Source organism: Plasmodium cynomolgi, chromosome 11 (assembly GCF_000321355.1).
Source record: "Plasmodium cynomolgi strain B DNA, chromosome 11, whole genome shotgun sequence".
In the NCBI taxonomy this organism is placed as follows: domain Eukaryota; phylum Apicomplexa; class Aconoidasida; order Haemosporida; family Plasmodiidae; genus Plasmodium; species Plasmodium cynomolgi.
Window position 1 is genome coordinate 1,355,615 of NC_020404.1, and position 21,233 is coordinate 1,376,847.

A 21,233-nucleotide genomic window follows, 5' to 3' on the forward strand; every position below is an offset into this window, starting at 1 on the left:
AAAGGGGGTGACATGTGCGCAGAAAAGGGAGACGAAATGATACATAGGGAGTAATCACCACGTGGAGTAGCGGCAAGAGAGTCCCTTTCGTACAAATGCAAAAAAAAACAAATCAATCAGAAATCATACAATGAGACGATGCCGGGGAGTGACAAAAGGGGGACTCTCTTCCACCGCTCACCCCCAAAATAGCCGCCATGAATTGAAGCCAAATTTGGAATCCCTTCAGCGCGCGAAAAAAAGAAAAAAAATAAAAAAATAAAATAAAATAATCATTATGCATTACGCATTAAACGTGCGTGTGAGCGCGTAGACACATAAGTGCGGCATTCCCACGCGAGCTTTCTCCGTCTTATTTGTTCTTTATAAGATAAATCTCAAATATTTTGTTCAGGTAGTTATTCAAGTGCTTGATGCTGGACACGACTGAGATTTGGCACCTACGGGAAAAAAAAGTAAAATAAAATGACAAAATAAAAATAAGGGATACAGATAAAACGATCAAGAATGTGCTGCCTGCTCGCCTGCACATGGTCGCATCTATGTGGGCGAACGACGGTCGATCTACAGGGATGGTGCAGAGTGGCCGTGGACCCGTTCGGCGTACCCTTTCATTTCGTGCCGAATTTTAACGAGAATTAAAATTTTATTTTCGCTGTCCGTGGCGGGGAAGTGTATGTAGCCGGAGGCGCAGATAAGCGAGCCGATCTGCAGGGGGGGGAGAAGTGGCACGGTGAGAGTGGCAGAAATGGTGATGGTGATGCTAATGCCGCTGCGGACGATGCTAATCGTGGTGACCCCTTGGATGAGGCGTCAGAGTGCACATAGGAGTGGCCCCCTTGGGAGTGGCCCCCCTGGGAGTGGTGCCATGGGGGGACCACTGCACCCTCGAGAGCTACCTTCAAAATGTAAAAGTTAAACGCATTGATGAGATAGTTGAAGAAATACTTCTTCGAAAACTTCGGGACTCCCATTATGATGTCTTCGTTGTGCACCTGCGTGAGGGCTTTCCAGTAAATCTTGAAAGTGGCCTCGTTCATTTTGTTTTCCTTGATGAAGCGCGTGATCAGGATGGGCAGCTTGGACGACAGGCTCGCGTTCTGCAGCGCGGTGTGGGTAGGGCGGTGTGGGTAGAGCGGTGTGGGTAGAGCGGTGTGGGTAGAGCGGTGTGGGTAGAGCGGTGTGGAATGCAGCTAGTCATGTGTGCGCTCCGCCTATGGTAGAGCCGCATAGAATTGCCGCATAGCATTGCCGCACAGCATTGCCGCCGCCCGGTGAGCCTGCCACTTACCGCCGAGCTCTGGGTCAAGACGTTGAAGTAGATGCTGGGGATGTTGTAAAAAATGTCCGAAATGGTAATTATTATTTTATGGACGTACACCCCGTCCGGGTCTATTTTCTCGTTCATCGCAATTTTGGCTTCCTTTATGTTCATCTGTTCGCACTCCTCAATGCGGATGCTGCAGGGGGGGGGAGCACCGATGTGGAGAAGCAAAGATGGGGCAGAAGGGGAGAGCAGCGATGTGGAGAAGCAAAGATGGGGCAGAAGGGGAGAGCAGCGATGTGGAGAAGCAATGTGGGGCAGAAAGGGAGAGCATGGAAGGAAGGAACTGCGGAACGACCGCTCCACCTAAGCAGGGTTGCCAACACAGAGGAGATGCTTCCCCCGGTGAGACCTACCTCGCCACGTTAACCATCGACTTAGATATATTTTTCACGTAAAAGGTGAATATGGCCTTGTTTTCCTGGTACTTTTGCTTTATGAGAATAGACAAAACGGTGTTTTTAAAAAAAAGGGACTTATCCAAGAGACAGGCATTGAACCAAAGGTCGTTAATGTTATTTGCCTTCTGCAAGGCGAGCGACTTAAAGAGCTTGGCATTATCATCCGTATGGTCACTTGAGTTCTTTGTTTTGTGAGTAGACAAAGTGGATGAAGATTTTTTTGAATTTTCAGATGACGCTACTGACCCGTTGTTCACTTTCCTTCTAACTTTGACATGGTAGCTTCCATCGGAGGAGGTGGAGGAAGAACCTTTGTTGCTGCTGTAGTCGCTAGCACTAGCGCTCTCGTTTTCCTTCTCCTCTTTGTAGTTCTGCTCGTGTCTGCTGCCCGATTTTCCTTTCTCCTGGTGTCTGTCGAATATGAGAGAGTTATCCTTTTCGTTGAAGTCGATTACAGCGTGCCTGCAAGGGGGTGACATGATACGCGGCGGTTATATGATACGCGGCGGTTACATGATAAGGGGCGGTTACATGATAAGGGGCGATTATATGATATGGGACAGTTATACGGAGATTTCATTTTTTCGGAGGCAAATCTGCACATCGGGGGAGGGCAATAATAGCGCTGGACTTCACCCCCACCGAGGCATTTGGCAATTTCTCCCCAACTCACTTGTTCTTCTCCAGGAGACGTTTTATGAGAAAATTTTCGTGCACCTTCTTGGTGTGATAAAGTGGCATCCCCTTGAGTAGGTAATTCAAGACACTAGGGTTATTCAAATTGCAAAGATTAAGGAACTCGCATGCCCTAGTCTGAAGCTCCAAATCGGCATGACTAATACAATTGGTGAGTATTTTTTTCACCGGTGACATGAGCTTACTGTCGTAGAAGACCATTTTCATGATGGCCATAAGAATGACACATTTGGTGTTGGAAGACCCGAGTGTGAAATATTTTTCCAAAATTTTGAGCTGACTGTTCATAGGTACTTTATCCTTTATGAGATGTCCAAAAGAGCCAATGATGTATGAACAGAGATCGATGAGCAACTCGATTTTTGTGTACCGATCAGCTAAGTATTTGTAACATTTCATAGCAGCGTAAGTCTGTACCTTTTGATCCTCCTTAGCTTTACTGTTATCCGTAGAAGTACTATCCTTCTTCACCGCCTTACTCGCTTTATCTCGTGAGTCTCCCTTCTCACGACTATCCCCCTTATCAAGCTTATCTCCCCCCTTATCAAGCTTATCTCCTCCCTTACCTGATTTATCTCCCCCACCCTTACCTGATTTATCTCCCTCAACAAAACCAGTGACAATCTGAACTAATCGAAACCAAACCTCAGGAAAGATAGACCTATAAGTAATCTCAATCATTTTAAATATAACATCGATATACCAAGACAAGTCTGGTGAAAAATTTTCAGCTAAAATGGATATTTTTATGATAACCTCATTTTGTATATATGGATCAATATAAGGTAAATGAGAAAAAAAAACGTTAATGAGTAATTTCCAATTTGAACTATTACACATGTTAAAAAGGATATTGAAGGTATGTAACTTAATTGTTATGTCGTCATTATTTAGGAGATTAATTAGATGCATGATGTGATTTTCTAACATGTTGTATATTTTGATATTCATTTTTAGTTTTGCTAAGCTGTTAAGAATGACATAGTTAATATTTGATTTTTTTGAGTCGAATGAATTTGTGATGAGACATAGGATAATATCTCTATTTCTGTCTTCGATTTTGTTTCCTAAAAAATTGCATACACTGCAGCATTCGTATATGATGGCGTATTCGATGTAGGTGGTGCTTTTTTCGTTTCTGAGTTCCTCCTTGGATTTTTTCGTTCCCCTGTAGAAGCTGTTTTTTGAGAAGCTTTTCCTGAATATGTTTCTCCTCCCCCCGTTTCCGCCGCCAATGCTGCCAGTACCAGTACGGCCGCTAACACCGCCAATACCGCTAGCACCGCTAACACCGCCAATGCCGCTAACACCGCCAATGCCGCTAACACCGCCAATGCCGCTAACACCGCCAATGCCGCTAACGCCGCTAACACCGCTAGCGCCGTGCGCGCTGGGGGGGGGTCGGCCGCCTTTGGCCTTGTCCGCTTCGAAGCCTATCTTGCCCTGCAGCTTCTTAAACGGGTTGCTCACGATCCTGTAGAGAATGTCGTTAATGTTGTTAATAGTGTTCTGGGACAAGCCCTGCAGGTCGTACAGCTGCACCATCTGTAGACACTTGATCAGTAGGAAGGGGTACCTGAACTGGCTGTAGTAAAACCCTTCATCAATTTTTAAATTTTCATCCAAAATGAGGTAGAGCACGTTCAAGATAAAGTGAATATATTTGTTAATATATTTTTTGACTTCATAAAAATTTATTTCATCAATGTTGAAGCTGCACTGCGAATCAATTTCCATAATTTTGTCGACTTTTTTTAAATCGTTATATAGGAAGCTCTGTTCGTTTGAGAGGGAGGAGCTGTTATGTTTGTGGAACCTGTTCCGCTTCACCTCGTCCTTTATGTTCAGCGAGATGATTCTCTTGCTGCCAAGGCTGCTAGAGTTGCTGGAGTCCACCTTGAAGTCTTCCCTCTTAATGGAGTGTTCATCTCGTCGGTTACTCCCCCCCCATCGTCGTCGTCATCGTCGTCATCCTCGTCATCGTCATCGTCGTCCTCCTCCTCCTCCTCGTCGTCATCCCCCCCGTGGTTCTTCTCATCGAAGTATTTTTTCTTCCTTCTCTCCTGCTTCTTCCTATAATGTTGCATAGCTTCATATTTTTGGAAAACCAAAATGATGACATAAATCAAATTGAGATAAGCAAAAACATTAAACATATTCACCTCGTTCAAATTTTGATCAAGAAATTTAAAAATTTCTAACTCAGTTTTATTCTTCAACAATAAATCGTGTCTTTTTTTATAAATATTTGCCAAACACAGGAAGGCTTTTTTCCTAATATTCGGTTTGTATATGTAATTTGATGTCACTATGTGTAATATATCATCGTACATATTTTCTATAAGTAGGTCATTTATTTTTTGGCTAGCAAAATGGAGAGCTAAAAAATTTACTTTTTCGTCATTACTTTTGAGATCTAATTTGATTGTACTTATCATCATGTGAAGCATTTCGTTATTTTCGTTGACCAGGAGGGAGAGTGCTGTGTATCCACAATACTTGTCACTGAAGTTGGTGCTACTCATTAGCTTTATAATGTCTAGGTAGGAGAGGGAGATTCCATATCCCAATATGTGACAGTAGATGAGTTTCCATATATACTTCTTTCTTTTATAATTGCTAATATTTTTTTCGTTAAATTTTTTTTTTATTTTAATTATTTCCTGCAACACCGTTTTTTCCTCGTCCTCCAGGCACTTGCAGTTCCGGATCTCGTCGATGAAGCAGTACAGCCCTTTGATGCTGTGCTTCATCATTTTGGTGGAGCGGTGGAGCGGTGGTGAGGTGGGGCGGCGGAGAGGTGGAGCGGCGGGGCGGCGACGCGGAGAAGACGCAGAGCGTGGGCGAAGGGGCCGTCCCGTGGTTGCCTAGCGAGTGCCTCCACGTGGTAGCCTAGCGAGTGCCCTCACGCGGTTGCCTAGCGAGTGCCCTCACGTGGCTGCCTATCCAGTGCCGTCGCCTCCGTAGCTTGACTCCCTTGGCCAATCCCGCTGCGTCACCTCCTCGCTGCGAACGCCCGGCGGCGAGAGACAGGGGCAGGCGCGGCAAACCGTCATTTACACGCTCCCCTCGTTTTTGCGCACAGTGGGGGGAAAGGCGAAATGAAAAAAAAAATAAAACGCACAAAAAGGAGCAGAAAAGGGCAGAAAGAGGCAGAAAAGGGCAGAAAGGGGCAAAAAAGGGCAGAAAAGGGCAGAAAAGGGCAGAAAGGCACAAAAAAACGCAGTAAGCACAAAAAAGCACAAAAAAACGCAGAAAATCACAAAAAAGCACAAAAAAAAGAGATGCCCCATGGGGTAACTAACTTTAGCTGATACTTGCAGCTTTGGCTAATCCCCCTGCTGCTTCCTCATCAATGGAAATGTAAAAAAGGCCCAGTGGGTCTCTTCCTTTTCGTTCAGGGACTCCCGCACGTCGCGTCGCCAAAGGAGAAAATTTGCGCCAAGTTGGTGAAACACTGCGCGCGGGGTGGAGCAAGCCGGGAACTGAAGAAAAGTCGTGTCGTGCGCGCTGGCATATCGTTACTGCTCTGTTAGCGCTGGCATATCGTTACTGCTCTGTTAGCGCTGGCATATCGTTACTGCTCTGTTAGCGCTGGCATATCGTTACTGCTGTCAGCGATTGCATATCGTTACTGCTGTCAGCGATTGCATATCGTTACTGCTGTCAGCGCTTGCATATCGTTGCTGCTCCGTGAGCGCTGGCATATGCTTACTGATCTGATCCGTGCAGTGGCGGAACGGGTACTCAGCCATATGTGCGTTAGCGTTACCTTCGCGTCCCTCACGGTGGAAATTCACGAGACGGTAAAATGGCGAAGCAGGGAAATGGCGAAGCAGCGATATGGTGAAGCAATAAAATAACGAAGCAGTAAAATAGCGAAGCAGTAAACTGCAAGTCGCCCAAACTGCAACGCATGAATTGTGATACGTCCCTGTCGTTGGGCCCACTCCCTGTTAAGATTTTTTTTTTTTTAAATGACGCAGCGACTGGGTGGGACTCCTCCTCCACCCGCGGGTTAACAGGCCAATGGGCATGCGAGCAACTATGCACATGCGCAGGCAGGCAGGCAGGCAAGCAAACAAACAAACAAAAAACGAACAAACAAAAAACAAACAAAAAACAAACAAACGCGTGCTTTCTTCGCTCCAGGGGACAAACTCAGGAAAACATACGAACTGCTTTCTCCTTGTAGTCTCCCCAAATTGTGTAATATAGGGAAGAAGGGGAGAAGGGCAAAACGAAACTGATAGGGGAATCGGCCCCCTAATGGGAACCTCAAGGGTGTTCCTAATTTACTGAGAGTTGCTGCAGCATTTAAAAGCTTTGCTTGCTGTCCTAGCTGTAGATTTATTTTTCACATTCCCCCTTTGGGTGAAAGGTTGGCGGTGTTCTTAGCTCTCTCCGTCACCTTCGTCAGACTTGCGACTAGTCCAGCAGGTGAAGCGTTCCCAACAGGTGAAGTTTCTCCAACTGATGACGTGTTCCCACTCGAGCACCTCTGCGACCTTTTCGTGTCAACCTGGTAGGCTCCACTCTCCAATTAGATCCCACAAATAATTATTCACTGCACCATCTCCCTCCCCCAAAAAAAGGCAACGGCGTGATGGAGCCAACAGATGAGCTGTTTCATATAGGAGAAGCGCTCGTTTGTTTTTCTCCCTCTGCGTAGCTGGTCCGGTAATCTAAAGTAGATAGGTGCGTAGCTGGTCAGATAATCTAAAGTAGATAGGTGCGTAGCTGGTCCGATAATCTAAGGTAGATAGATGCGGAGCTGGTCCGATAATCTAAGGTAGATAGATGCGGAGCTAGCTCTTTTCTCAAATGGACTAATCGAATAGGTGCTAATAAGAATGACCAGGTGAGTCACCATTTGCGTTGGTTCACTTCGTTCTGTTCGGCAAGAGGTGCGGTTGGGTCAACTGCCGAAAGGGGCACTCTGCTGCAATGAGGAAAGCGGGGAAGAGGACAGGGGGAGGGAAGGGAAGTCCCACGTATCTCCCGCGGGTGCTACTTAAAAAATGGAAATAAGATGGCGCTCCTAACGGTGTGCACATTTTTGTGAATATATTTTTTTGGAGGGCACACTCACAGTGCATATGCCTCCTTCGGGTAAACCTCTATCGACTGTGCACATGGAGCGGGAAAGGATAAAGCAGGGGTGGCCCAACCAATGGCAACGTTTCCTTCCGAGAAAGTGAGACCCCTGTTTGTAGTCACGTCTCATGTGCATGTCGCTACGCCTAAAGGGTGGTATATTCACTTGGGTAAACCGCCAGCTGTGGTGATGTCGCGGTGGCGAGCAAGCGACCTGACCCGTGAGGGAAATGGAAGAACAGGGAGAATGACCAAAAGGGGGAACACATAAGGAGGCGGAAAAAATCTGCTTCTTCTTGTGCTGACTTAACCCTCACCCACCCCCAATGACGAGGTTGCTACAGCATTATGTAGGCATACAATATGGTACTGCTGAACCCGTAGAAATCGATGAGTGTGCAGATGCATGTACAAGCGTAGGTCACACTGTGATACGCAGCGGTGAGGGGAATTCCCCTTAACGGTGGGGATGCAACATGTATAGGGCAACACCCTCGGTAAAGCGGCCTTCTACACGCTCAGGTGGGCAAACGGGCAGACGGGCCAATCGGAAGAGGCACCAGTGGGCACATGGATCAATGCACAATTTCCACCTGGGCAGCGTCCCTCCAACCGTCGCCTACAATATACCTCCCAATGGAGAAAAAAAAAAAAAAATGCACAAAAGGGGGGAGATGCCACATTTGGTGAAGGCACATACAAATGACGTTGGTGGAAAAAATAAATAAATGGATAAAAAAAAAAAAAAAAAAGGAACCCTTCGCAAAAGTCGCAGCGACGCAAAAGAGTTAACTGCGTGTGAAGTGGCAGAAAAAATATACTCAGCTGAATCTCTGAAGAATTGTCAGCCGTGGAGTTGAGCCTTCACAAAAATATGCTGCACGGGTGAGCAGGGAAAAAAGGAAGAGGTCCGAAAGGTAGAAAAAAACGGGCACGGAAAAGAGGCAAAAAAGAGGCAAAAAAGGAGGAAAAAAAAAGTAAAAATAAAAAAAAAAAATATAAAAATAAAATAAAAATAAAAATAAAATAAAATAAAACAGCCGAGTGAGAACGAGAAAAACCTAAACAAACACAAACGAGTAGATTTGGTTTCCCCACGCCCCATTTGTTGTTGCTCATCATCGCCACGTCGAAAAATAACATGCGAGAGTAGCCCTCCTTTTTGTGTACACTACGTTTCGTCCCCCCGAGAGAGTCACCCGTTTTTATTACCAAGTTGATACGCTGCTATGTGAGCGCACGGAACGGGCGAAAGGAAAAAATAAAATTAGCAGCAGAGGAAGTAGAAGCAGAGGCAGAGGTAGAGGCAGAGGCAGAAGTAGAGGAAGTAGAAGCAGAGGCAAAGGCAGAAGCAGAGGCAAAGGCAGAGGCAGAGGCAGAGGCAGAGGAAGCTGGCGTAGAAGAACCCCGCCGCGGTTTCGAGAACAAAGGGACACCGACACAGGAGATACTTCCCGACGGACCACTTGGAGTGCGAGCTGCCCCCCAATGTGACGAGGAGGCCAAAGCGGAAAGCGAAAACCACCACGCGTAAGCACACAGGCGGTAGTGCACGCGCAGGCGAAGTGAGAAAAGCTGCAGAGGAGCAGTAGGCATCGACCATTAACGTGTGACGCGCCAGGGACCCCACCGGGCAAAAACATGCGCAAAAAAGGAAGGAGAACATACACGTAACTGCACAGTCAGCTACCCTTTGCACAGACGACGCTTACACACGTTGTATAATTATGGAGCTTGCGGGAATGGGGCTTTTCCAAAGATGGCGAAGACAAAGAGGAGAGAAGTTAGAAAAATGTAAGTACCCCTTCATGGAGTTGTTGAAAAAGGGAAATGCAACTATGTTGGGGAGAGCTGGGTGGAGGAGAGGGAGCCTTGGACTCATCACCCTGTGTGAAGAAAAATCAAAAGAATTAGCCAAAGAAGGGGAAAAAGGTACCTTAGTAGATAACGATGAAGGTGGGAAGATAAATAAAATCAACGACGATGATTCAAGTACATTAAAGGAACAAGCTAACTCTCCATTCACTAATTCGTTTGATGCTCCAAATGCTTTGCTCTTTGAAAATCTAAACAAGGAATACAAATTTATAACTACACAGGACAACTTTGATGGATTCAGATTCGAAGTGGATAAAACGGTGAACAAGTATTTACAGTCCACACACACACTCTTCCTTGGCACGACACTAAGGGATGTCGGGTACTTGTATCAGTTCGGGGCTAACTTCACAAACAGTGATAACAGCTTGCTAATGATAAGCAGAGTGAACATTGATGGCAGCGTGAATGGTAGGTTTTGTAAAAGAGTAGAAAATCACATCGACTGTAAGCTCAATTTTAACACCTATGCGAAAAGCGATACGAGAAATATGTACGAAATGGCTGTAGAGGTTAACAAGCCTATATATACATACAGCGTGAAGACCATATGGCAGGGGACATGGATCTTTAACGCATCGTACACACAAATGTTGAGTAAAAAATTTCAGGCTGGGGTGGACCTAACGTATATTGCATCCAATTGTGCTTCTATTGGATCCTTTGGACTTCGATACAATCACAAAAATAATGTCGTGTCTATGCAAGTGGTGAGGCAGCCAAATTTTAAGTCACCTGAATTTATGCTTAACCAGACCCACTTATATAAAATTCAGTACGCTAAGAAGGTGTCCGATCGGTTATCCTTGGGGACAGAACTTGAGGTCACTCCGCAGACGAAGGAATCTGCTATGCGTTTGGGGTGGGACTACTCCTTTCGTCATGCCAAGGTACAGGGGAGCATCGACACGAGTGGGAAGATTGCCGTCTTCACGCAGGACTACTCGGGCTTCGGGGTCAGTGGGTACATAGACTACCCGAACAACGAGTACAAGTTTGGCTTCATGATGCACATAGCCCCCTCGCAGGAGCAGCCTGTGCAGTCCACACCGTAGTGGGGGAGAGTGATAACGCGGCGAAATTGTTACATGGACGGGTCGGGCCAAAGTGGCCCCTCCTTTTTCCCCAACCTTCCGAGGTATCCTCCCCTCCCCCCCGTCGCTTCTCAACACCCCATTTGAACACGCGGGCGCATGTATTTATAGTTTTTTAAATATGCATAATGCACAACTCTGTGCGATCGTTCGTGCGCACACGCGGCGCCAGTTTTCCCTTTTTAAAGTTTAGTTCCCCTTTGCGCTTTTAATTTTGGTCCGGTGTTCGCGCCAAGTGAAATTGTGTCAAATTACGCCATTTTGCGCCATTTTGCGGCAATTTATGCGATTTTGCGCCAATTTAGGCCAATTGTTTACTCCCCATAAATAGCCATTTTGGCGAAAAAAAAAAAATTACACCTAAATTTATGAACAAGTCATATATTTTTTTTTTTTTTAACCGTTGTTTGAAAAATATTATGACCAAGTCAGCATGAAATAAAAAATGAAATAAAAAGAAAAAAAAGTAAGGCAAACTAGGCCAAGCAAACGAAGCAAAGCAAACAAAGCAAAGCAAACTAAGCCAGGCAAACTAGGCCAGGCAAACGAAGCAAAAACAGGTAAGGCGCAAAAATGCCGTAACGTGTGCATTTAGACACTAATAGGGAGGAGCGCGGGGGGAAAGAAGCCCCAACGGATGGAACAGTTCGCCCATGATGTATGTTCCCTTTTGCAATTTTTTCGCATCTTTTCACCCAAGGGGGCACCAAAAAAAAAAAAAAAAAGAAAACACGCACACACGAGTTGTACAAATGCGTAAAGGATGACACTCACGCGTCGGGGGTGGGGTAACAAAACCTCCCCCTGGGCACCATCCCAAGGGTTGGACAATTCTCCCCCTTTTGCTTGTTTCCAACAAATCTTCCGAATCTTCCGAATCTTCCGATGGGCCTAATTTTCCACCTTGAATTTCCCGTTTTCGAAGTCGCCCGAGCTGAGCCTAGCCGTGATGCCAGACAACACACTGGAAATGTCTTCGAAAAATTTGCTCTCCTTTGGAATATCCAGCGAGAGGATTATGTGCACCACGGCTGACACAATCAAATTGTGTAATTTGCTGGAATAATCATAATTCGTGAGGACAAAGTTGTAAAAAATATTTTTAACAAAATCGTGCAGGGCATCGTCACTCAGCAAACAAAGGATGCCCCTTACACTTTTTAATATCTTTAAACACCTCATTAGGAAGATATTTTTTTTTTTTTGGCTACTTATATTTTTATATCCCTCAAAAAATGTATACACACAGTTGTTTATCTTCTCTTTCACCATGTCGGTAACCTCTCTCCGGTCCTGATTGTAGAGGAGGTACTCTGCCAGGATTACACACAAATTGTAGCTTTGCTTCAAGGATAGGGGGTTCCATGCCTCCACTAATTCGTGCACCTTATTGTTAAAAATTTGGTCGTACAGCTTTTTCAGGACTTCCTTTTCCTCCTCCACTTGGTAGATATACATCAGCTCGTCCATAAATTTGTACCACTGGAAGCTCTTTACGCTGGGGTTGTTGTGGAAGTGTTTCTTCGCGGGTTTGTATTTTTTTTTTTTCTCCAAGGGGGGCTTTTCCCCGATTGGCGCTCTTCCCCCGACTGGCGATTCTCCTACTGTTGCCGCTTCCCCCCCGATTGGCGATTCTCCCCTGATTGGCGATTCTCCTACTGCTGTCGCTTCCCCAACTGCTGCCGCTCCCCCTACTGTTGCCGCTCCCCCTACTGTTGCCGCTCCCCCCCCGCGGAGGCGCTCGAACTGGTGAAAGAAAACGCGTCCTCCGATTCGGACGAGTGCGCGCTGCGATCGATCTCGTTTTCGGTCGATGGGTCCCCTGGTAAGGGATCCACGGAGGAAGCTGCTTCATCCGCCTCGTGCAACGAATTGGCGGTGTCATCTCCATATGTCCAATTCACCACAGGGGGCAGGAACTGTTTCTTCCGCCGAGGAACGTTATTTGCATTGACGAAGTCGTCATTTCTGTACAGCTGCACAAACTTGGCATGCATGTGCCCCGAGTGGCTCCCCCCAATTTGATCTTCGACCAAGGAGAGTAGCTTCCTTTTCTTAGTTCTGGTCTGGTAAAACTGGTATAAAGGATCCCAAAAGAGTAACTCATATTTTGCAAAAAAAAAAAATATAGGATCGAATAAGGACATGCAACTGTGTTGTACGTAAAAATCTTCGTTGTGTAATTTGAGCAAATAAAAATATTTAATAGAATTTTTAAAGTTCGAAAAATAGGTGTGCACGTCTTTGAAGATGCTCCCGATGGCTATGAGGTACCTCCTCTTTAATGCTTTCATTTTGGTCGTTTGGAAATACTTCTGCTTATGTTCCTTCCGCTTCTTCCTTTTGGCTGCATCTGCCTGGTCATTCTTCACAGCATCGTTCGTAGTCCTACCCCAATCGGAAGACTCCGATGAATCTGTGGAGTAATTACTGGAGAACCCATCGAACATGTAGTGCACACGGGTGTCGTTGAATCCATCGGGATGTTTGACCTCATTGACGAGGTACTCGTTAAAGGGTGCAGAGTCATGTACAAATTGGTTGTTCGGGATAACTCCATCCTCTACCAACAGTGTCACCAATTCGTTTTTGTCTCCCTCTTTCTTCCTTTTGTAATATTTAGAGCTGTAAATATAATCCTTGATGAAAAGGAGCTTGTATTTTTCGTAGTACTTTCTGTAAAGGTATAACTTCAAATTTTGGTATATGATAAAAAAGGTGACATCAATCTCGAAGGACTGTGCTAGTGCGTTGTCTAACAGATTGCTTTTCGATTTGATCAGCTTCATCACATGATAAAAGAATCTAAAGAAACCTGCACAGGTGACAAGTTTTTTTGACATGTTCCTTCTGATGTCTTCCAATTCGATATACTTTTTTTTGTAAATTTTTTCTAAACTTTTTACTTCTCCTGATGCATCCTTTCGGAATTTGTACTCCTCGAAAAGGTCCAGGATGTGTTCATACATTTCGACAATCTTTGTGTTACAGACGCCGTATTTTTTAAAAGTTTTTTTGATCTCCCTAAAGAGGACTTCATTTTCGTGTTGGTACCCACCGTCGTTGCTTTGGGCGTTGTTTCGCCTGTCCTCATCATCCATGTTGTCATCACTGTTTGGGTGTTTTCCCCGGTTCGGGCGCGTCCCACTTGTTCGCGTCTTCTCCGTCTCATCCTTCTTCGTCTCCGTGTCCTCCTTCGTCTCCGCCTTCTCCTCCTTCTTCTCCGTCTCCGCCTTCTCCTCCTTCTTCTCCGTCTCCGCCTTCTCCTCCTTCTTCTCCGTCTCCGTCTTCTCCTCCTTCTTCTCCGTCTCCGTCTCCTTCGTCTTCTCCTCCTTCTCCGTCTCCGTCTCCTTCGTCTTCTCCTCCTTCTCCCCCTCCCCATTTACCTGCCACTGCCACTGCCGCTGCCACTGCCGCTGCCACTGCCAACCCTGTGCGCCATTCGTAGGGGGAAAGTCCGAAGGGGGCCCCGGTAGACGATCGCCATGCAAAGAATCCTTCTTCAAATTTAACCGAACTGAGTGGTCACTCTGCTTGTACACTCCATCGAAAAATGGATCGCTTGTATCACCCTCATCATGAGGGGAGATCCCCTCCCCCTGAAGGTTCCTTTTCTGCTTCTTTAACTGCGAAATGGTCTTCATATCCACAATTCGGTTAATCATTTCATCCTCCTGCATTTGTTTTATGTACTCCCTGTTGGGGTTTCCAATTTCGTGGAGATCCCGCTCAGTTGCTACTCCCCCTACCACGTCATAAAAGCGATCCACTTCGTCACTTTTGTTTTTTTTTATTATGAGTCTGTTTTTCATTTCGCTCAGCGATTCGTAGTTGTACATATCATCTACTTCTAGGTCGTCTTCGCTCGGTAAGCGCTCCTCCTCAGTCACTACGCGGTTTTCTCCCGTCAATATGTAGCCCTCCTCCTCCTCCTCCCAATATTTCTTCTTATTCTTTCCACGAAACTGGTGCTCAGTCATCCCCCGGGGAAAATCAACACCGACAGGTTCCTCCCCCTCAGGGTCCTCCTGCAGTAGGTAGCTGTACCTATCACTGAGTTTTTTTTCGCAAAATTTGTTTCTTCAGCTTTATCCTTTCGATGAGTTTTTTTTCCTCCTCGTCTTGGTAGTCCTCCTCGTTTTGGCAGCCCTCCTCGAATTGGCAGCCCTCCTCGAATTGGAAGCCCCCCTCGAATTGGAAGCCCTCCTCGAATTGGAAGCCCTCCTCGAATTGGAAGCCCTCCTCGAATTGGAAGCCCTCCTCGAATTGGAAGCCCTCCCCTGCTTGGTAACCCTCCCCTGCTGGGTAACCCTCCCCTGCTTGGTAACCCTCCCCTGCTTGGTAACCCTCCTCGCCTTCCTTTGTAGCTGCTTCCTCTCGTTGGAGAGCCACACGTGGGTATCTCCCCCCCGTTTTTTGATCCCTCCCATTGTCTTCCTCCCTTCGACAACCTCCCCTCTGGTAGTGCGAGTATCTATCTTCGTTTGGACCCCCACCTCTCCTGTCCATGTCGATAGGGCTACTTGCACGATTGTCCTCCTCATCGTCAAGTAACCATTCTTGTACTGTCAGATTGACATCCCCTTGGGGTAGATCTACGCCATACCTTCGAAGGAGAAACTCCCGTGAAGGTAGCCCCCCTCCTGGGAGAGGTTCCCCCGGGAGTGATTCCCCCGGGAGAGTTTCCCCCTGTTCAGCGTCACTTTCAACGGGGTTGGCCTCTACCGCTTTGCCTCCTTTCACCGTGTCGAGTGAGTCCCCCACTTGGGATAACCCACTATGGATGGTTACACCATTGATGGTTACACTATGGATGGTTACACCATTGATGGGTCCACCATTGATGGGTCCACCATGGATGGATCCACCTTGGATGCCCCTCTGTACATTCTTCCTCTTTCGAATAGCTACATAACAGTCGTCTTCATCGTCACTGTAAATGTGGAAGCTCGTGTTCATCCTGTTGACCTTTCTCGTCTCTTCTTTTTTCTTCTCCTCCCTTTTGCTTATTTTTTCCTTCTTAGTGGTTACCCCTTGGGTGGGCTCCTTAAAAAATTGCAGCTGCGAGGGGGGTAGCGAATGAGGGTGCAAAGGATGTAGCGAGGTGGGTATGTCTGATCCCTTCTTTTTCTCCACTTGGTAAATATTTTCTTCCTTTTCAATGTCTCTCCTCCCATTGGCAAAGTGCCTATTTGAATTACTCTCCATTTGGGGGTCCCTCCCATATGTTTCCTCATTTTTTTCCTCCTCATCCGGTGGGTCTCTCATACGGATGTCACCGTGCATTACTGATCCTTCTTCATGGATGGGTGGTACTACAACCTCACTCTTGGTAATGCATACATCGGTTCTTCTACTCCCCACTTTGGTTTCTTCTTGAGTAGAGCTCTCCTTTCCCCCATCATTTGGGGGCATATTCAAATTGGAGTTGTCATCTCCCGTGACTTTCCGAATATTCCGCTTGACTACCTTTCTCTTCGAGAACATGGTGAAGGAAAGCGGGGGGGTTGAGTATGCGTTTCGGTTTGGTTACCCGCTTCAGTTTGGGTATCCGTTTCGGTTTGGGTATGCGTTTCGGTTTGGGTACCCCTTTCAGTTTGAGTACCCGCTTCAGTTTGGGTACCCCTTTCAGTTTGAGTACCCTCTTCAGTTGGGGCTGGGGGTGGGGTCTCCCCCTTCGCTGATCTGTTAGCTTAAATGACCCCTACTTTTTTGGCATCCGTTCTGGGGGTGAGTCCCTCTCACGTCACAGGTTGGATCACCTACTCAGGAGTGGACCCACCTCACTTCACAGGTTGGATCACCTACTCTGTAGTGAACGCCCCTCACTTCACAGGTTGGATCACCTACTAAGTAGTGAACGCCCCTCACTTCACAGGTTGGATCACCTACTCAGCAGTGGATCTCCCTTAGTACACTCGTTCAAAATCTATTTGCAAAAAAGGCTTCCCTTCCCCTGATTCGATTCGTCAGATTGAAGAAGGCGGCGTTTCCCACCTCTGCACAATTTGCCTACTTTTAATTAACATACAATTGGAGTGGGAGAAGCTGCGGAGAGGTGCAGATGGTTACATAGTGATCTCCTCCAGCTCGGGGCATCTCTTTTTTTTTTTTCGTGTAAGCAGCGTGATGGTATGAAGCTCGCGCGGTATATTCCCCCGTGGATTATATTAATAGTAACCTCCACCGTGGCTGTTAATTTTTTTTTTTTTTTTTTTCCATTACTATTTCTTTATTTTCCGCTGACAGGATAATCTAATACTTCCACCAGGCAAAGAGCAACCTTGGGAACTCTCACAAATGGAAGGCGGCTGGTCTCCTCTGTTTATCATTTTGTGGTGAGTCAAAAAAGGATCCATTTTAAATGCAAACAAAAAATGGCTAATCTGTTTTTTTCGCTTGTAAAATGGGGAGCCTATCTATGACGAAGTGGCTGCTCCTCCACGAGATTGAATTTGTTTTCTAGTGCACGTTGCGATGCAGGGGTGAGGGGTTTGCCCAGCTAGGGGAGTGCATAACACCGTGGGGGGGGGAAGCAAATGAGAGGAGTTATTCATGACCCCAGACTAGGGTCTCTCCCCATTCCTACCACCAGGAGGGTATATCCCGTACTATAATCAGAAAGCCTTTACAAAAAGGGCACCCCTCGGCACAGTGCAATTTGCACATATAGGCAATTTTGCATCCTCCTTTATGTGGAGCCTTATGTATACACAAAATTAATTTCGGCCCCACGCTGTTATTACTGCGAGTGGAAGCTACTCGTGTGTGGTTTATCGGACAAGGGGAATGGAACTACAAAGAGGAGCAGTTATATGGAATCGGGCCCCCATTTTGAGGCCTTTTTTTTTTTTTTTTTTTTCCTTCTTCTTCCCATTTATGAGTTCACCGTGGGAGCAACAAAAGGGGGTAGTCAATGGAGACATGTGCATGACCAGCAACACATCCGGGCCACTGCATGCGTAGGAACAAAAAAAGGGGAGGCCTTAACACATCCTCCAAAAAAAAAAAAAAAACTCCACATGGTTAACACATTTAAAAAAAAAAAAAACACTTCTTTTGTGCAGCACCACGAAGGGGGGAAGCACTACGGGGATTAGCTCTCATTAAAAAAAAAAAAGGGGTCACACTTGAGAAGGAACAAAGGGACGCGTCGTCCTGGAGTTAGACCTGGCTCAGGGTTGACGAGCACGGAAGGGGGGTTGGACGTGAACCGTGCCGCGGGGAGTAAAGTAGCCACCGCGTCTACTCGCGTCCACTCGCGTCCACTCGCTTCTACCCGCTTCTACCCGCTTCTATCCGCTTCTATCCGCTTCTATCCGCTTCTATCCGCTTCTATCCGCTTCTATCCGCTTCTATCCGCTTCTATCCGCTTCTACCCGCTTCTACCCGCTTCTACCCACTTCTACCCACTTCTACTCGCTACAAATAATCGACGGGGTAGTCGCCCTGATAGAGGAACTTCTTCACAGCGCTCTTATCCACAGTAGCGTTCAGGCGCTCACATATGGTGTTCATGTCAAATTCGCCATTTCCCAAGCAGGTGGTAGCCCCAGGGGAAGGCGTGATGTTAAAAATGATATTTTTTCCCGAATCAATTTTCCCCTCTCCAAGGATAAGCTTCTTACTTACTTTGTTTATGAGCTGTGGTCTGACCCCTCCATAACCAACACAGTAAGTGAGGTCTCGAGTCGTCAAAGATGGAATGATTTTTCTCACGTCTTTCAAAAATAAGTATTTGTTAAGGATGGGAATTTCAAAAAGGAAATTCCTACATACATATTTTAACATGGTTATATCTTTGAAGAGATTAAAATATACATGTAGGAGACTAAAATCAGGATTCCATACTCTCAGAAAATCGAATAAGGTGTTCATGTTATCTCTCTCTAGTAATGGTAGAGGGAGAGCAGTTGGTCCAAAGCGAGTCTTCCCCTTTTCGATAATGTCGGGATCACCATGAACAGCTGCAAATGGAAGAGCTGGGTTCTGGATGGTGTAGACCTTCCCATTAAGGATATTACCAGAAAAATAAAAACTCCCAGCTACTGGGAGACAACTATATTCCAAACCGTAATTCATTTTTTGTGCAATCATGAGGGAGTGTCCACATGCACAAACAACCACAAATCTTGACTTGATAATCCCCCTATTTGTATGTATCATATATAAAGAATCGTTTACTTCTTCTATATTGATCACTTCAGTATTTAAATTAATTGAAATTTTTTTTGAGTCCACATTGTTCATGCTTCTAGCAGATTCGATGAAGCTTCTTGAAAGCTTTTGATAATCGCAAGTCGTTAACTCTGGTGGCATGTACAAAGCTGCCAAGGATTCCTTTCTAAGTGTATTTTCATTTTTTAAAGCAACTCGTGGTTCTACACTATGTATATCTTTTTTGCTGAACAGCTTCATAGATTTGAATAGATTCCTAAACTGGGGATGTCTTTGCTCCAGGAATTCACACTCCTTCTCACCTACCCCAAGGACCATTTTTTGAGTAACCTTTGAGATATCCTCTCTCTTCTCTGCTGGCAAATTACACAAATAATTTCGTAACATATCTGCATATCTTTTTATAAACTTAGCCTTTTCGAAGGAGTAATTTGTTTCTATATCTCCGCAGTGTATAGTTTGGCTGTTGTTTTTTCCGTGTGAAGCGACTAGAGCGAAATCGCTTCTCCTCTCTAAGATGGCTAGCTTCTTCAGGTTCGTAAATTTTGACAGCAGAAACAGCAGGGCCGTTCCAGTTACGCCCCCCCCTATCACGACCGTGTCGTATACATCTGCGGCCACCTCCTCGCCGCTGCTCATGCGGCGCACTCGGCTCGCCCCACTAAGGCCGCCAGCCGGGCCGACTGAACCGACTTGGTTGCGTGGGCCAGCAGAGCCTACTGTGTTAAGTGTGCTCAGGCCGCTAACCCCGCCAACTGCGCCAACCCCGCCAACTGCACTAACGCCGCCAACCCCGCCAACCCCGCCAACCGCGCTGCAGGGAGCCTCCGCGAACCGCCCGCCACTCCTGTACCTGCAGAACACGCTCTTCACTCGCAGCATTTTGCTCTCGCGTGACTTCCCTCAGGGCTGCAGGGGGACTCATCCGGTTCGTCCGAACGGGCGGGCAGGGCGGTGATATTGGAGGCGACACAGAAGGAGACAGCGGAAGAAGCAGCTCTGATGTCAACTCCTCGACTTGTACTCTCTTTCTTCCCCGTTATGTGTCTGCGTATCCCCCTCGCGGTTTGGGGTTTTTTTCTGGTTTTTTCTGGTTTTTTTGGGTTTTTTTTTATCGCTTCCCTTTTTCCGCAGCTCAGAGCAACGTTACACGAGGTGGCGAAGCTGTGTGTCAGAAGTACATGAGTAGCAGAACTAGGTTCACACGAAGAGGTGGCACCTACGATTCGTGGAGCATAAATTGATGCAAAATTTTTCAAGTGCAAAAGAAATGCAGACTTCGAGATCCTCCTAATGCGTTTCTTCACATGAGCGATCTTCTACGTTGTGTTGACTCAGTCCCAACTAGAGGAGTACAAATTAAATAGGTGCGTCGGAAAAGGGTAACTTTCACTCGAACGGCGAGGCGGGGTTTCAATGTTGATCACAAACCCACGAATGGTTCATCGCATAGGTGAAAGGGACCCAAGTGGATAGGCAAATCATTACCGCTTCTCCCTCACCACTATATATATTCTGTCGCTTTTTCTTTACCCCTGTGGAGCATATGCCACGATGATGCCCTGAGGAAGTACCGCCCGCAGGAACAGCTTACCCGTCAGAACTGTGATGGTGATGAAAGTAGCGGTGATGAAAGTAGCGGTGATGAAAGTAGCGGTGGAGGGACGCTAACGATGATGGTAACTACAATGGTGATGCTGATGCTGATGACGATGATGATGATGGTGATGACAATGGCGATGACAATGGCGATGACGATGGCGATGGCGATGACAATGGCGATGACAGTGGCGATGACAATGGCGACTGCCTTAGGGAGGATAACAATTACGACGCGTTTAATGGCCGTTTTTTTATTTTTCCTCCTTTTTGCCCCTTTGGCGGCAAATTTACTCAAAAATTTACTTGATTATATTTTTTTTTTCCCTGCTGGCGGAACTGAACGCGCGAAATTGTGCGCAGTGGGGGCGAACTGGTGAACGTAGGGATGGATGACCGGTCAGGGTTCCCCGCCCCCTTTGGAATTACTCCCCTTTTTATATTGCAAAATTATTGCTAAATTATTACTAAATTATTGCTAAATTATTGCTAAATGGATGACCTTGTAACCGCGTGGAAGCAAAGGTGCGCCTCTGCGTGCTCATATGTACATACATGCGCAAGAGAGCGTTATGCGCGTGCACCGCGCCGTGTGTCGCGCGGGCGCGTTGTAAGGGACCGCTGCTGCTGCTGTGGGGAGGGGGGACTTTATCCCAGCCGCAGTGAGAGTAACATGGCGCTACACATACGGGGAGGTATACATCCACGCGTAGGTGCATGTCCCTTTTTGCAGCTTCTTTCATTTAAGGCCCCCCAAAAAAGAGTAAACAGAGAATTCCCTCCTAATCCCGTTGGAACCTCTGCGAGAGAAAAATGACATACGCCTTTCGCTGAGCCGATTCAAAAATAGAGGTGCACCTGCATTGTACCCACAAAACAGTGTCGATTGTGCACGTTCCTACATTTGGAGGAGTTAACACAGGAAGGGAAAGGCCCTCTCCAACCAGAAAACGTGTGTGTTTAATT

At 46.4% G+C, this 21,233-nt stretch overlaps 4 protein-coding genes across 4 annotated transcripts; 1 reads left to right on the plus strand and 3 right to left on the minus strand.

The window, feature by feature from the left end:
• Positions 1 to 352: 352 nt before the first annotated feature.
• Positions 353 to 5,177, minus strand: PCYB_114000 (alpha adaptin; the record flags this gene model as incomplete). The annotated part of the gene is made up of 8 exons (XM_004223279.1): positions 353 to 440; positions 569 to 708; positions 900 to 1,100; positions 1,292 to 1,460; positions 1,681 to 2,187; positions 2,295 to 2,305; positions 2,395 to 4,332; positions 4,362 to 5,177. The coding sequence occupies 2 exons, from the start codon at positions 5,175 to 5,177 to the stop codon at positions 2,395 to 2,397; spliced, it is 2,754 nt and encodes a 917-aa protein (XP_004223327.1). The 3' UTR covers positions 353 to 440; positions 569 to 708; positions 900 to 1,100; positions 1,292 to 1,460; positions 1,681 to 2,187; positions 2,295 to 2,305.
• A 4,149-nt stretch (positions 5,178 to 9,326) lies between these two features.
• PCYB_114010 (mitochondrial import receptor subunit tom40) lies at positions 9,327 to 10,286 on the plus strand (the record flags this gene model as incomplete). Its single annotated transcript, XM_004223280.1, has 1 exon — positions 9,327 to 10,286. A coding segment is annotated over one exon (960 nt), but the record flags the coding sequence as incomplete, so codon positions are not given.
• Positions 10,287 to 11,381: 1,095 nt separating this feature from the next.
• On the minus strand, positions 11,382 to 15,977 carry PCYB_114020 (hypothetical protein; the record flags this gene model as incomplete). Its single annotated transcript, XM_004223281.1, has 4 exons — positions 15,627 to 15,977; positions 14,541 to 15,551; positions 12,395 to 14,470; positions 11,382 to 11,981 (listed from the first exon to the last, which is right to left on the minus strand). The coding sequence occupies exons 3-4, from the start codon at positions 14,468 to 14,470 to the stop codon at positions 11,382 to 11,384; spliced, it is 2,676 nt and encodes an 891-aa protein (XP_004223329.1). The 5' UTR covers positions 14,541 to 15,551; positions 15,627 to 15,977.
• A 1,936-nt stretch (positions 15,978 to 17,913) lies between these two features.
• PCYB_114030 (malate:quinone oxidoreductase) lies at positions 17,914 to 19,131 on the minus strand (the record flags this gene model as incomplete). Its single annotated transcript, XM_004223282.1, has 1 exon — positions 17,914 to 19,131. A coding segment is annotated over exon 1 (1,140 nt), but the record flags the coding sequence as incomplete, so codon positions are not given.
• Positions 19,132 to 21,233: the final 2,102 nt, after the last annotated feature.